General features: G+C 48.2%; 1 protein-coding gene across 1 annotated transcript in view; it reads left to right on the forward strand.

Moving 5' to 3' along the window:
• The first annotated feature begins 363 nt into the window (after positions 1 to 363).
• The window catches only part of SLC30A10 (solute carrier family 30, member 10), a 19,734-nt gene continuing 7,098 nt past the window's right edge, over positions 364 to 12,999 (forward strand). Inside the window, exon 1 of the mRNA XM_014528063.1 lies at positions 364 to 834. Coding sequence (XP_014383549.1) covers positions 387 to 834 — 448 coding nt within the window. The 5' untranslated portion in view covers positions 364 to 386. The remainder of the gene's footprint in view (positions 835 to 12,999) is intronic.

Genomic DNA, 12,999 nt, shown 5'->3' on the forward strand with positions numbered 1-12,999 from the left:
TTGTCTCCCCGGTGACTGTGAGTGGAAGCTGCGAGGGCTGAAGCCACCCGTGAGCCACTGTGTGATTCAAAGACACAGAGACTCCTGACTTCTGGGATGAAACACAGCAACAAACAAATTCCTCCAGTCCCGTGTCCGTATCTGAGGCCGAGCCTTCCCTTCCACAGTCCCAGCTCACATGACATCTCCCGTTTAATTGCCCTTTAAACTGCTTTATGGCTTTATGGCGGCCTATAAAGGGTGATTTCCAAATCTGACAAGCGCTGAACGGCTGAAGGGGAGAGTTTCCAGGAGTTGTAATCTCAAGATCTGTAGCTGCTCCCTTCGGAGCGCAGCCTTCCCGGGAGAGGAAGGAGAGGAAGAGGAACGGCCCGCCAGCCGGAGCCATGGGCCGATACTCCGGGAGGAGCTTCCGCCTCGTCTTCATGTGCGTGGTGAGCATCCTCCTGTTCGTGATGGAGCTGGCGATCGCCCACATCGGCAACTCCCTGTCCTTGGCCTCGGACGCCTTCGCCGTCCTCTCCCACCTCCTGTCCATGGTCATCGGCCTGTTCAGCCTGCGGGCCAGCACCATCACACGCAACAGAAAGAGCACCTTTGGCTTCCTGCGGGCCGACGTGGTGGGAGCCTTTGGCAACTCCATCTTCGCCGTGGCGCTCATGTTCAGCATCCTGGTGGAGGCCATCAAGAGGTACATCAACCCCCAGAAGACGGAGGCGGCGCTGCTGGTCCTGTTGGCTGGGATTATCGGGCTGTTCTTCAACGTGCTCAACTATGTCATCCTGGACTGTTGCTACTGCTCAGCTGGCCGGCCCCCGGAGGACCCGGGCACAGGTAAACCCTGCAGGTGGGCAGGCAATGTCCTGGGGCTCTTGGTGGGTCCGGTCCTGGAGGGGGGACCTCCTCCGATGGGGCCATGGAGGGGCCTCTTGTTCCCCTGACTTTGCCAAAGAGTCGCCTCCAGGCCGAAGTTCCCTGTGAGCAGGGTGGCAGCCGGCTACCTCCATCGTGAGGGTCTGCTTTCACGTTTGGTGACAGGGAAGGGAAAAGGGTCCAGGCAGGTGGAGAAAGGGAGGTGAGGTGCTGACCGCAGCCACGGAGGGAGCGATGAGAAGGAAGGTGGACGTGGCGTTGAGAACAGTCTCCTTTAATGACTGACGTCTGTTTACCCAGATATGGCCTGGCTCTGTTTGACTTTAAAAAGAATGTTTTAGTGTCCCCATAAAGTATGTTTAGAAAGCACTGGACTCTATAGCCAGCTCAGGTAGAGAAAGTGTGGAACAATTGGCTAGGATGGTGAACTCAGGAAGATGTTCAAGGAACGTTAAGTAACATGGAGAGGGAAAAGGAGGAGCTGGCCTAGTAAACTTAGCTCTTTTTTTGGTGGAACGATCTGTACGTATTTCTAAATCTGTCCTGTTTGAGAAGAAGGAGAACTGTGTACGTGGATCTTTGGGGGGCGTCAGAGTGGGTAGCAAACTTATTGGATCGTTGGTCAAAAGGTGGGATTTTAAATCCTGCAATAAACCTAAAACAATCCACCAGATAAATTACCAGCTAGAACCATGTGTTTACTGCCATGAGAGGAATTCTCTTAGAAAAAATATGAAAGCCCTAGCAGAAGAGCAAATTCCAGTGCTTTTAAAAGGAGGCCTATGGCGTGAACAGACCAGGTTCAAGGCACGGCTCTACCGCAGGGCAGTGGTCCAGTGTCATTGCCAGCCTGGGTGCCCACCCGTAGTGTGGGGGTCACAGGAGTAATGAGATTCCGAGCCTTTAGCAGTTAATAGGCACTTGGTGAAGAATAACGATGGTTTTTCAAAAAATCAAACAATGCAAGCCTTTGAATTAGGTGAAAATCCAGTACTGTTGGGTTATAATGGCTCATCTGGATTTTAAGAAATTTCGGGATTTTCGTTACTGGATGCTGGTCAGTTTTCTCTCACGAGCTGGGGCATTAACTCGCCTGGGGAACCTGATTCTACCTTTGCATTTTTTACTGTATTCCTCCTGTCTTTGCTGCTACTATTAGTTATGTCGGCTGGGCCCAGTCCTTTTCCTATTTTTGTATAAAATTTCCCACTGGTGGAATGCATGTTTTGAGAGCACCGATAGTAGGTGTTAAGTATAAAAGGGAACAAACAAGAAACTAGAGTCTATATCTTTATTCAGACTAAGGAATCAATCAGGGCCTGTCTTTTTAAAAAGACAGTAATTAGTTAATGTGAGACCTTGTGCCTTGTTTACATCAGTCATAGAAAGAATTACTACTTGAGGGTCCACATCATAAAATTAACATACTTTATATATATTTGTTGCTAACAATAAATAAAGGTAAGAAAGCTCACATCAAGCAAGTGCTCCTACAGACAACAGAAGTGTCACCATTACTAAACGTTATGTTTTTAGTTCCAATTTGTCTTTACTCTCGACATATTTTTCTGAACATTACAAAAGCAATTTAGGCAAAGGGTTTGACTCTGGCCAACAGGAGAATTGGTAGATAACCATAGTGTTTTTTTTTAAATAAATCGGATTATTATTGGATAGGTCTTAGTTCGGCTCTTGTCTGTGTCCATGCTAACATAATAACAAGAGACTGAAGACAAATATTCCACCCTGACCATATGGGTTTCTCTTGTCTTAGTTCTAAAGCAGCGGTTCTCAACCTGTGGGTCGCGACCCCTTTGGCGGTCGAACGACCCTTTCACAGGGGTCGCCTAAGACCATCCTGCATATCAGATATTTACATGACGATACATAACAGTAGCAACATTACAGTTATGAAGTAGCAATGAAAATAATGTTATGGTTGGGTCACAACATGAGGAACTGTATTTAAAGGGCCAGAAGGTTGAGAACCACTGTAAAAGCATCTGTCTTCTTTTGAAGTGTTTGATGCTATACAGTATTCTACCTTAAATAACTAAGTGTGCCCTGCCCGGTTTGGCTCAGTGGATAGAGCATTGGGCTATGGACTGAAGGGTCCCAGGTTCAATACCGGTCAAGGGCACATGCCTGAGTTGCGGGCTTGATCCCCAGTGGGGGGGGTGTAGAAGGCAGCCAATCAATGATTCTCTCTCATCATTGATGTTTCTATCTGTCTCTTCTTCCTTCCTCTCTGAAATCAATAAAAACATATTTAACAAATAAAATACAATAAGTATTTTATTTGTTAAGTGCAATAAGAACTACACACATATAGCTAGTGCTTTAAGGTTCATGTTCATTTTGGTTGCCTTAGGTATTGCTGAATTTTTCTATTAGGAATCTTAGAGTATTTAAACCCTCTGAGTAATTTTAGGATAGCTAGTTAGCTTCTTAGCATTTATGTCTCAAGGTATTATTCATCACTTTTACCAAAACATACATTTTAAAAAATACTCTTTTAACCACCTAAAGAAGCTTACAGTAAAGAGTAAACATTTGGGTTGGATGGATCTCAAAAACTGACATTAACCCAAATTCAGTTGGCTTCTATTCCAGGAAGAAATCTAATCAATCCATACATACTGATTTCTACTAGGAGGTTTCAAATAGGAGGGAAAAAATGATCGTTGGCTTCAAAAGACTTGATGTAAACGTAGGATAAAGAACTTCTGTATGTCTAGAATCCTGGCTCGAAGCATCATGTGAAATGCCTCTCAGCTAGAGAACTGTGGTACCTCCTGGTTTAGTGATCGGAGTCAGGGAATCATCATTTCTGTGAAACCTGTGGCCGGACAGAGTTTGTGACTTAGCAAGCCTTCCACCTGCCCTGCTTCTGTGGACCGTGTACTTGTCCTGCTTTGCCTATCTGGTGCAGGAGTTGCTGACACCGGTTATCTTTCATGTTTGAGGTCCTAGAAAAGTAAAAATAAGACCACCAACTTTAAGTTAAATATTAACATCACAGATTGTATATACAGTTGAGACTTTAAACATCCCTGGGACTCATGGAGTACATTCATTGGAGAATCCAACAGACCAACCAGACATTTTTAAAAACACCTGAGAGAGCCCAGCCGGTGGTGTTTAGTGGTTGATGGTTCGATTCCTGGTCAGCATGCATGCCTGGGTTTCGGGCTTGATTCCCAGTAGGGGATGTGCAGGAGGGAACCGAACAATGATTCTCGCTCATCATTGATGTTTCTATCTCTCTCTTTCCCTCTCCCTTTCTCTCTGAAACTAATAAAAATATATTTTAAAAGAATAAGAACACCTGGGAGAAAAGAATATCTGGAAGATTTCCCTGAGACGAGAGAGCCTAGATCAGTGATGGCGAACCTTTTGAGCTCGGCGTGTCAGCATTTTGAAAAACCCTAACTTAACTCTGGTGCCGTGTCACATAGAGAAATGTTTTTATATTAGCAACCATAGTAAAACAAAGACTTATATTTTTGATATTTATTTTATATATTTAAATGCCATTTAACAAAGAAAAATCAACCAAAAAAATGAGTTCGCGTGTCACCTCTGACACGCGTGTCATAGGTTCGCCATCACTGGCCTAGACCAATTCCCACCAGTGTGAGTTCCCCCTTGACACACAAAATTGATGGCGAAGCAGGAGTTTGGGGCTAAAGTGAAGGCAACAGGAAAAAAGCAAAAACTGCAAGCAGGAAAGAAAAAACAAACAAAATAGATTTAAAGTCCAACATGTGGGTGGCTCTGTGTGCTATGTTTGGGGACGGGAAGGGGGGGACCAGCATTTCTGGGGGTCATACCCTGGGGAGGAGGTGGCCCCGCTAGTTCCTTTCCCTGGGCTGAGGGACTAAAGGTGCCTCGTGTCTGTGCTTTCCTCCTCCTTGTTTACTTTACTTGGGTCTCCTCTCTTTTTATGTTGGTATTTTATTTTGGATAATTTTCCAGGCCAGGCTTGGGTTTTATTTGAAATGTCACCAGTAGATCTCTCCATGCCCTTGACTTGTACCAGAACAGACACCTCGCTGTGCCTTGGCCTTTATTCTTAAAACAAAAGTATGTGTGCAGCTCCGTCAGGGGTAGCGCAGGCTTCCCATTGGTCGAATTTATAAATGACAGATTGACATCGGAAATATCTGCTTCTTTTATTATTTATTTACTTATTTTTACAAAATGCCTTTCCTCCGATTTCATTTAAGTTACTTTTGTTTTGACTCCAAATCTTTTTTTTCTTTATTGATTAAGGTATTACTTATGTGTCCTTATCCCACCATTGTCACCCCCCCCTCCCCCCCGTTCATGCCCTCCCCCCCCTGGTGTCTGTGTCCATTGGTTATGCTTATATGCATGCATACATTGATTTTTAGAGAGAGTGGAAGAGACCGTCCATGCTGTTGCTTTCTCTCTCTCTGTGTCTGGTAAACACAGCACATCCTTTACCAGGGAGTGACATTTACCAGACTCCCGCCTACTCCAGAGTTTATAAATTTCCATGATATTCTAGGCTTGAAATTTTAAAAAATTATATATGATTTGATTGATATTGGAGGGAGAGAAACATCGATGTGACAGAGAAACATTGACACGGGCAGCCTCCTGCACGCCCCTTACTGGGAATCGAGCCAGCAACCGGGCCATGTGCCCTGACCGGGAATCAAGCCAGTGACCCTTCTGTGTATGGGACGGTGCTCAATCCACTGAGCCACACCGGCCAGGGCCAGGCTCCAGATCTCCCGTCCATGCTGTTGCTTTCTCTCTCTCCGTGTCTGGTAAACACCGCACATCCTTTACCAGGGAGTGACATTTATCATACTCCTGCCTACTCCAGAGTTTATAAATTTCCATGATATTCTAGGCTCGAAATTTTAAAAAATTATATATGATTTGATTGATAATGGAGGGAGAGAAACATCGATGTGAGAGAGAAACATTGACACGGGCAGCCTCCTGCATGCCCCTTACTGGGAATCGAGCCAGCAACCGGGCCATGTGCCCTGACTGGGAATCAAGCCAGTAACCCTTCTGTGCATGGGACGGTGCTCAATCCACTGAGCCACACCGGCCAGGGCCAGGCTCCAGATCTCTTGGTGGCACTTTCCCTGAGCTGCTTAGGCCTGTGAGTCCTGCTCCCTAAGGAGGTTCCTGCTCACTCTCCTCTTTGTCATGGCCTGAGGGGCAGCCTCGGCAGGTTTCCCAGCTGAAGCTGTTGGGAATGTTGGACGCTTGCGGGGGTAGTAGGGGGGGCGCCTCTAGATGCTGTCTTTCCACAGCTGCGCGTCATGGGCCTTGAGCAGCGCATCGTCCTGCATCAGTCTTCTGTTTGGAAGCTGGGGAGATGCGTCCCGTGTTTGCCCCCTGGGGTCCGTCTCTCTGGAAGGCTCGGTGGCCTTGTTGACGTTGAATGGGTTAACCCAGTTCCTCACGTCCTTTCCTTCCTTCTCCATCGTCCGGAAGGCTGGCGTTTCTGGTGGACTTTCCCCCCTTTGACTTTGCCATTGTTTTCTGGGTCAGACATTTGTCTGCCAACGTGGATGCTGTTGTTGTGATGGCAGTGAGAGGAATGAAGTCAGTGTGTCGTGGGTCTGCCAGCAGCAGCTGTTGTCCAAACACATCTTGTCCATGTCACCTCTCCGAGCTGGACCATGTCACTCGAAAGGCATCTCCAGCTAAAGCAAAGGTCGGACCATCGGATGCTCTCCTCGACCACCCCTCAGTGTGTCTCCCTCTTCCTGCCCCTTCCTGGAGCCCTAACTCTGTTTCTTGCCCTCTTCCTGTTCCTGTCACTGGCAATCCCTCCACCCACAATAGTTGTTTTTTAATATTTTTATTCATTTCAGAGAGGAAGGTTGAGGGAGATAGAAACATCAATGATGAGAGAGAATCACTGATTGGCTGCCTCCTGCACGCCCCCTACTGGGGATCGAGCCTGCAACCCGGGCATGTGCTCTTGACCGAAATCGAACCTGGGACCCTTCAGTCCGCAGGCTGCTGCTCTATCCACTGAGCCAAACCAGCCAGGGCCTGGCTCTCATCTTTGAAAGGTCTGCACAGTCTGCCCTCCAGCTCAGTTCAGGTCACTTTCCATATGGATACACTCACTGCTCCTCAAGGCCCCTAACATCTCGCTGCCTGGGCATCAGTCTCACGCCCAGGATCGCGTCATCTTACTCGGGGGCTGGGCCAAGGTGGCTCCGCAGGTGCTGTCCCCAGGTCCGGCTCCTTGAGTCTCCCCTCCACCTGCAGTTCTGGGAGCTGAAGGAACAGAGGACCCGCTGTCCACACACCCAGCACACGGTGGCCGGACAGACACGGGAGCTGCCCTAGTCCCCAGTGGCTTGTATTTTGGAGTATTTACAGCTTTAAGGGGGTGATTTTCATACTCCCTGGATCTGGCTTTCTGTGCTGGTGGTGGTTGGTGATGGTGGGGGAGGAGGGGGATCCATTCCAGATCTTAGGTAGCTGTTTGGCAACTTGCCTTTCTGTCTCGGGTACTGTGTCTGTATCCCAACCCCTGATCTGATCCTATCTCCTCTTTAAGAATATTTCCTGGGTTGCAGGTTTGATCCCCAGCCCCAGTTGGGGGGACTGTGGGAGTGTGGTTGGCAACCAATTGATGTATCTCCCCACATTGATGTTTCTCTCTCCCTCCGCCTCCCTCCCACTGTCTCTAAAAACACAATGGAAAAAATTCCATAGGTGAGGATTAACAACAAAATAATATTTAGGTATATGAACGTTTCCTTCCCTTTCCCTTTATTCCTCCCTCCCTCCCTTCCTCCTCCCTCGTCTCTTCCTCTTTTCCTTCCTCCTTTTCTCCCTAGCTCCCTCCCTTCATCCCTTTCTGTCTTGCATCCCCCTAGCCTCAGGAAAACTAACTCTTCCTCCAGCTCAATCTGTTGCTTCTGACTGCGAACTACTCTCCCTCTCCTCGTTTTCTTGGCACAGTTAAGACCGAAGCATATAGTAAAACCCAGTCTTGAAAGCTCGCACTCACGGAGGCCTATTGAAACAGCCCTCTCTCTATAACAACCCCCACTCTTCTGAAGGGAGTACAGAGGAATTGCTTGCTATGACCTGCCGAGGTCAAAATACTGCCCGGCTCACACTTAGATAGATATATGGCATAGGTGTTTGCCGAGGTAGAGATCAGACCCACCTAGCAGAAAAGATATTCAAAGATATAATAGAAGAATTTATTCTGAACTAAAGGCAGATGAAAATCTGCCAATGGAAAGGGAAAACGGATGTGCAGCTGTCGATGCACATTCTGGAAAGGTTTCCGGGCCCTTAAAACCCACAGCTCGTGTCCTGGTCTTACCCAAGCCTCAATCTCCATGTGTAACTTTGGCCTCTAGCTTCTCACCTTTATCTTCTCAAGGTTCCTGCCAACTCACCAGTGTGTTAGGGCTTTAGGGACTCATAAATACACAGGGTGGGGCAGCAGTAGGTCCACAGTAGTTTGTATGGAAAAGAATGCAAAAATCAATCAATAATAATAATACAAGAATAAGCTCCGGGTTTCGCACGCTCACAACTGTAAACCTCCTTTGCTCCACCCTGTACTCTTTTCTTACCCTCTGGCATTGGGAAGCTCTGGGTAGGTAAGATCTAGATGCCAGTTGAACATAAAATGAAGGCTGAATGACAGATACTGGAAGCTGTGGCTTAGAGCTTTTTTTAATGCTTTTAAAAATATATATATATTTTAATCTACTTCAGAGAGGAAGGGAGAGAGAGAGATAGAAACATCAATGATGAGAAAGAATCATGGGTTGGCTGCCTTCTGCACGCTGGGGATCAAGCCTGCAACTCAGGCATGTGCCCTGACCGGGAATCGAACCATGACCTCTTGGTTCAGAGGTCGACAGTCAACCACTGAGCCACACCGGCAGGGCAGCAAAGAGCTTTTCAATAGTCCATCCCAGCGTTAAACTCACCCAGTCCCAGGCCCCCCTGCACAGGGCCCAGCTGCCCCATCTGGTTGTCCTCACGTACACACCAGGAGTTCAGGTCTGTGGGAAGCACATCTAGAAAAAAAGAAAGCCTAGAAGAATTGCGCTCCACTCTCTCTCCCAGGCTCACTAACCTGAGCAGTTACCCTGCCTCTCAATTGTCGGGGAAGTGACAGCAAGAGGCCAGGCAGGTTGCTCCTGTAGAGGTGCCCGTGGAGAAATACATGGGAGCTTGCGGAGTGGAGTGGAGGGTCTCCCTCACATACACACAAAACTGACCTGGGTCCCAGCCTGTTTGGCTTAGTGGATGGAGCGCAGGCCTGCGGACTGAAGGGTCCCAAGTTCGATTCTGGTCAAGAGCATGTACCTTGTTTGCAGGCACATCTCCAGTAGGGGGCATGCAGGAGGCAGCCGATCCATGAGTTTCTCTCATCATTGATGTTTCTCTCTCCTTCTCCATTCCTCTCTGAAATCAACAATAATATATTTGAAAAAAACAAACTTATGTGATACTGATGTCAGAAGCCTAGTGGAAATGGAACTTGCATACATTTCTTTACATAAAAGGAAAAAATAAAATTGTCTTTTATTTGCAGATGATATGATTATTTACCTTAAAAATACCAGGAAATCTATGAAACAACTATAAAAAGTGAATTTAGCGCCCTAGCCGGTTTGGCTCAGTGGATGGAGTGTCAGCCTGCGGACTGAAGGATCCCAGGTTGGATTACAGTCAAGGGCACATACCAGGGTTGTGGGCTTGATCCCCAGTAGGGGGCGTGCAGGAGGCAGCCAATCAATGATTCTCTCTCATCATTGATGCTTCTATCTCTCTCCCTCTCCCTTCCTCTCTGAAATCAATAAAAATATATTAAAAACAAAAGATGTCAGCAGCGAGGCCCTGGGCAGCGCATGGAAGACACAGCTCCCTCCTGTGGTCCCTCAGCCAATGGCTTTCTAGTTCCCTCAAGGCCCTCCCGGGCCATGACATCACTCCTGTTATCTGCCCGGATACCTTTCTGCTGACCTCAGCTTTTCTTTCTGCTGTGAATGCTGGGTGCCATCGGCAGGGGATACTTGAGCCTGGCAGTCACACCATGCCCCTAAGGCTTCCTCTCTCCTTTGACTGTTCTCTCTCCTTTGATTGTTCTGCTCGCCGTCCTGTTGCATGTGTGGGAGGTTTCTTAGTCTGAGGACAATGAGAGGCAGAAAGGGGGAAGCGGGCGGTGCCTGGCTCACCTTTTCCTGTATGAGATTAGTGTGCCACCTGGGATTCTCTGACACATGTGCTGTCATAACACTAACACGCGAATGATAGTGCGGGGACCTCTGACCTCTACCCTTCCCTTCCCCCGCCCAGTCTCTTTCTCCTCAGCCTGCACCTGTTGGCTTTTTTATTCCTGTTGGCTTTTTTTTTTTTAATAATAGCAGCTAGCATGTATTGAGTGCCTCCTATGTGCCAGTTGCTGTTATAATCACTTTACAACTATTAACCATTTAATCCTATTACTTATTCTCTCTCTCTCTCTCTCTCTCTGCAAATTTTTTTTTTTTTTTTTTTTTTTTGCAGTGAAGACTAAAACTTTATAGCTCAATTGTATACAGCACAGCTGTGAGGTGGCTCTGGGGCCAGGCCCCTCTGGGGCTCTGTTCCTGGCCAGCCTTCTTTGCGTTGTACGGTAGGCACAGGTAGGCTCTGTGCAGTGCCGTCTACTCCAAGGAGACATCTCCAGCCGGTTTTTCAGCTCAGCCAGGGAGAGACAGTCTTCAGTCCTCGTGGAAAGAGAAAGTGTACTCCCAGGGCCACAGAGGGGAGCTGGCTTTTATGGACAAAAGTCCATGCTCCTGGTCCCTAATTGGTCAGTCATCATGCAAATGAGGACTCCAAATTCTTGCAGTTTGATTGGTCCAAAAGGCAATGTCCTGATTGGTCAGATTAGAGCTGCTCTGATTAGCTGAAGCAGTGGAAATCAGATTGGATGGGGAAAGCCTCAGTCCTATTGGTTGAAGTAGGATTTCCAGAACTTTTTCATAAGGGCTGGCTCAGATCCAGAAACACAGTGCAGGCCGTTCAATGCAGGCCTCTCCTTGAAGTGCAGTTTGCATAGAGGCCTCTGCCTAGAATGGCTGGTTGGCTCTGTTATTGGGGTGTTTGTTTTTGACTTTGAGCCCAGTTAGCCAGCAGGAGCCCTTCTTTGTCAGGGTTCATACTTTCTTATTTTGTTCACTGTCTGTCTCACCCTCTTTAGAGTGTAAGATCCATGAGGGCAGGGTTTTTGTCTGTTTGGTTCATTACAATACCCTCTGCACCCAGATATTTACTCCCCCCCTTTTCTTTTATATTTTATTGATTTTTTACAGAGAGGAAGGGAGAGAGAGAGAGAGTCAGAAACATCGATGAGAGAGAAACATCGATCAGCTGCCTCCTGCACATCCCCCACGGGGGATGTGCCTGCGACCCAGGTACACGCCCTTGACCGGAATCGAACCCGGGACCTTCCAGTCCTCAGGCCGACGCTCTATCCACTGAGCCAAACCGGTTTCGGCTATTTACTCCCTTTTAATAGCAGTGAAAACTGGCTCAGACACTTCAGGGTCTTGTACCAGGCTACACAGCTCCAAAATGTTCATCTCCTTCTTTTAAATTGTTGATCATTTTAATACTGATTTTTAGAGAATGCTCGAAATAGCCAATGTCCTCAAGTTCTCCTGCAGGGGTATTTTCTTGGAGGTGGAGTGGGGAGATGCTTAGCAGGCACCCTGAGTGTGGAGGCTTACCTGGTAAAAGTTGGGGCCCTCAGATCAAGGCTGGTTTAGCACAGAGGGCATTAAAAAACAAGACTGTGCTGCCCTAACCGGTTTGGCTCAGTGGATAGAGCATTGGCCTGCGAACTGAAGGGTCCCAGGTTCAATTCCGGTCAAGGGCATGTACCTGGGTTGTAGGCACATCCCCAGGAGGGGATGTGCAGGAGGCAGCTGATCAATGTTTCTCTCTCATCGATGTTTCTAACTCTCTATCCCTCTCCTTATCTGTAAAAAAATAAAAATATATATATATTTAAAAAACAAAAACAAGACGGTGCTTTCCAAGGCTGAGGCAGTGAGGGGCTAGAATTAGAATGTTCTGCTAATGCATTCTGTGCTTTCTTCATTTCCAAGTTCAAGCTCAGGGGTTGGGGTCGGGAAGAGAGAACAGAAATCGCAATCGCCAGACTTCACCTTCATATCCTTTTTGGAATGAGACAAGTTGATACAAACCAATAAAGAAAGCCTCAAGGGCTCCCCCACCCACTCCCTAAACAGCCAGAGCAAGCACCCTTTCCTCTGCTTCATTCATTTCCTGGGCCTCCCGCAGTCCGGGGGCGGGACGGTCCTCTTTAGGATAACTTTTACTTGGAACAGATCCTTTCGTCAACACGAGAAAGACTCTGTTTGGAATAAACCTTCATGGAGGTCAGTCGATTGACCTGTGAGTGTCAGGTCGTGCTGGGAGGGACACGTCGGGTGAGCGGAACATTCTCTCCACACAGCGCAGCCCTGCCCTGGCTTCTCTTTTGTCAAGGGCCCCTTGCCTCCCACGGAGAACTTGGGTTCGGGGTGCTGGGTGGCAGGGCCACACTTACAAAAGTGACCGATGCTGTCCCCCAGGGCTGTCTGTAATTTACCTGGGAGAGGCGGCCTCGTGAATGAAGATCCTAAAGAGGGATGAGGGGGTGGGGGAGTGACTGTGCCAAGAGGGGGTGACAGCAACGGTAATGTGCCCTCTATGAGGGCTGTGAGCAAGCGGAGGGGATCAAATAGTTAGACCACGGGTGGGCGTGGGGTGGGAGCGATGAGTGAGGGATCAGATCAAACCTCACAAAACAGGAAGCGCCCTGCAGGACAGGGTTGGCCAGATGGGTGCCCCTGGCCCTCCGGGTTAATGAGGAATCTAATGCCAGCGGCTGGTGTCTGGGCACGTAGGCCCAGGCGGCCACGTCCAGGACAGCGATCACACCCAGCAGCCGGGCCCTTATCGCTGAGGGTCAACAGTCAGGCTTTGCCGCTGGAAGGGCTTGGAGAAGCCAGTGGCTGGTGGGGTGGATCCTACCACCTTGGGGCCAGGACTGGGGGTCTGGAGGGGAGTGCCCTCCAGACAGCCCCC

This window comes from Myotis brandtii, unplaced genomic scaffold, assembly GCF_000412655.1.
Source record: "Myotis brandtii unplaced genomic scaffold, ASM41265v1 scaffold612, whole genome shotgun sequence".
NCBI classification, from domain to species: Eukaryota; Metazoa; Chordata; class Mammalia; order Chiroptera; family Vespertilionidae; genus Myotis; species Myotis brandtii.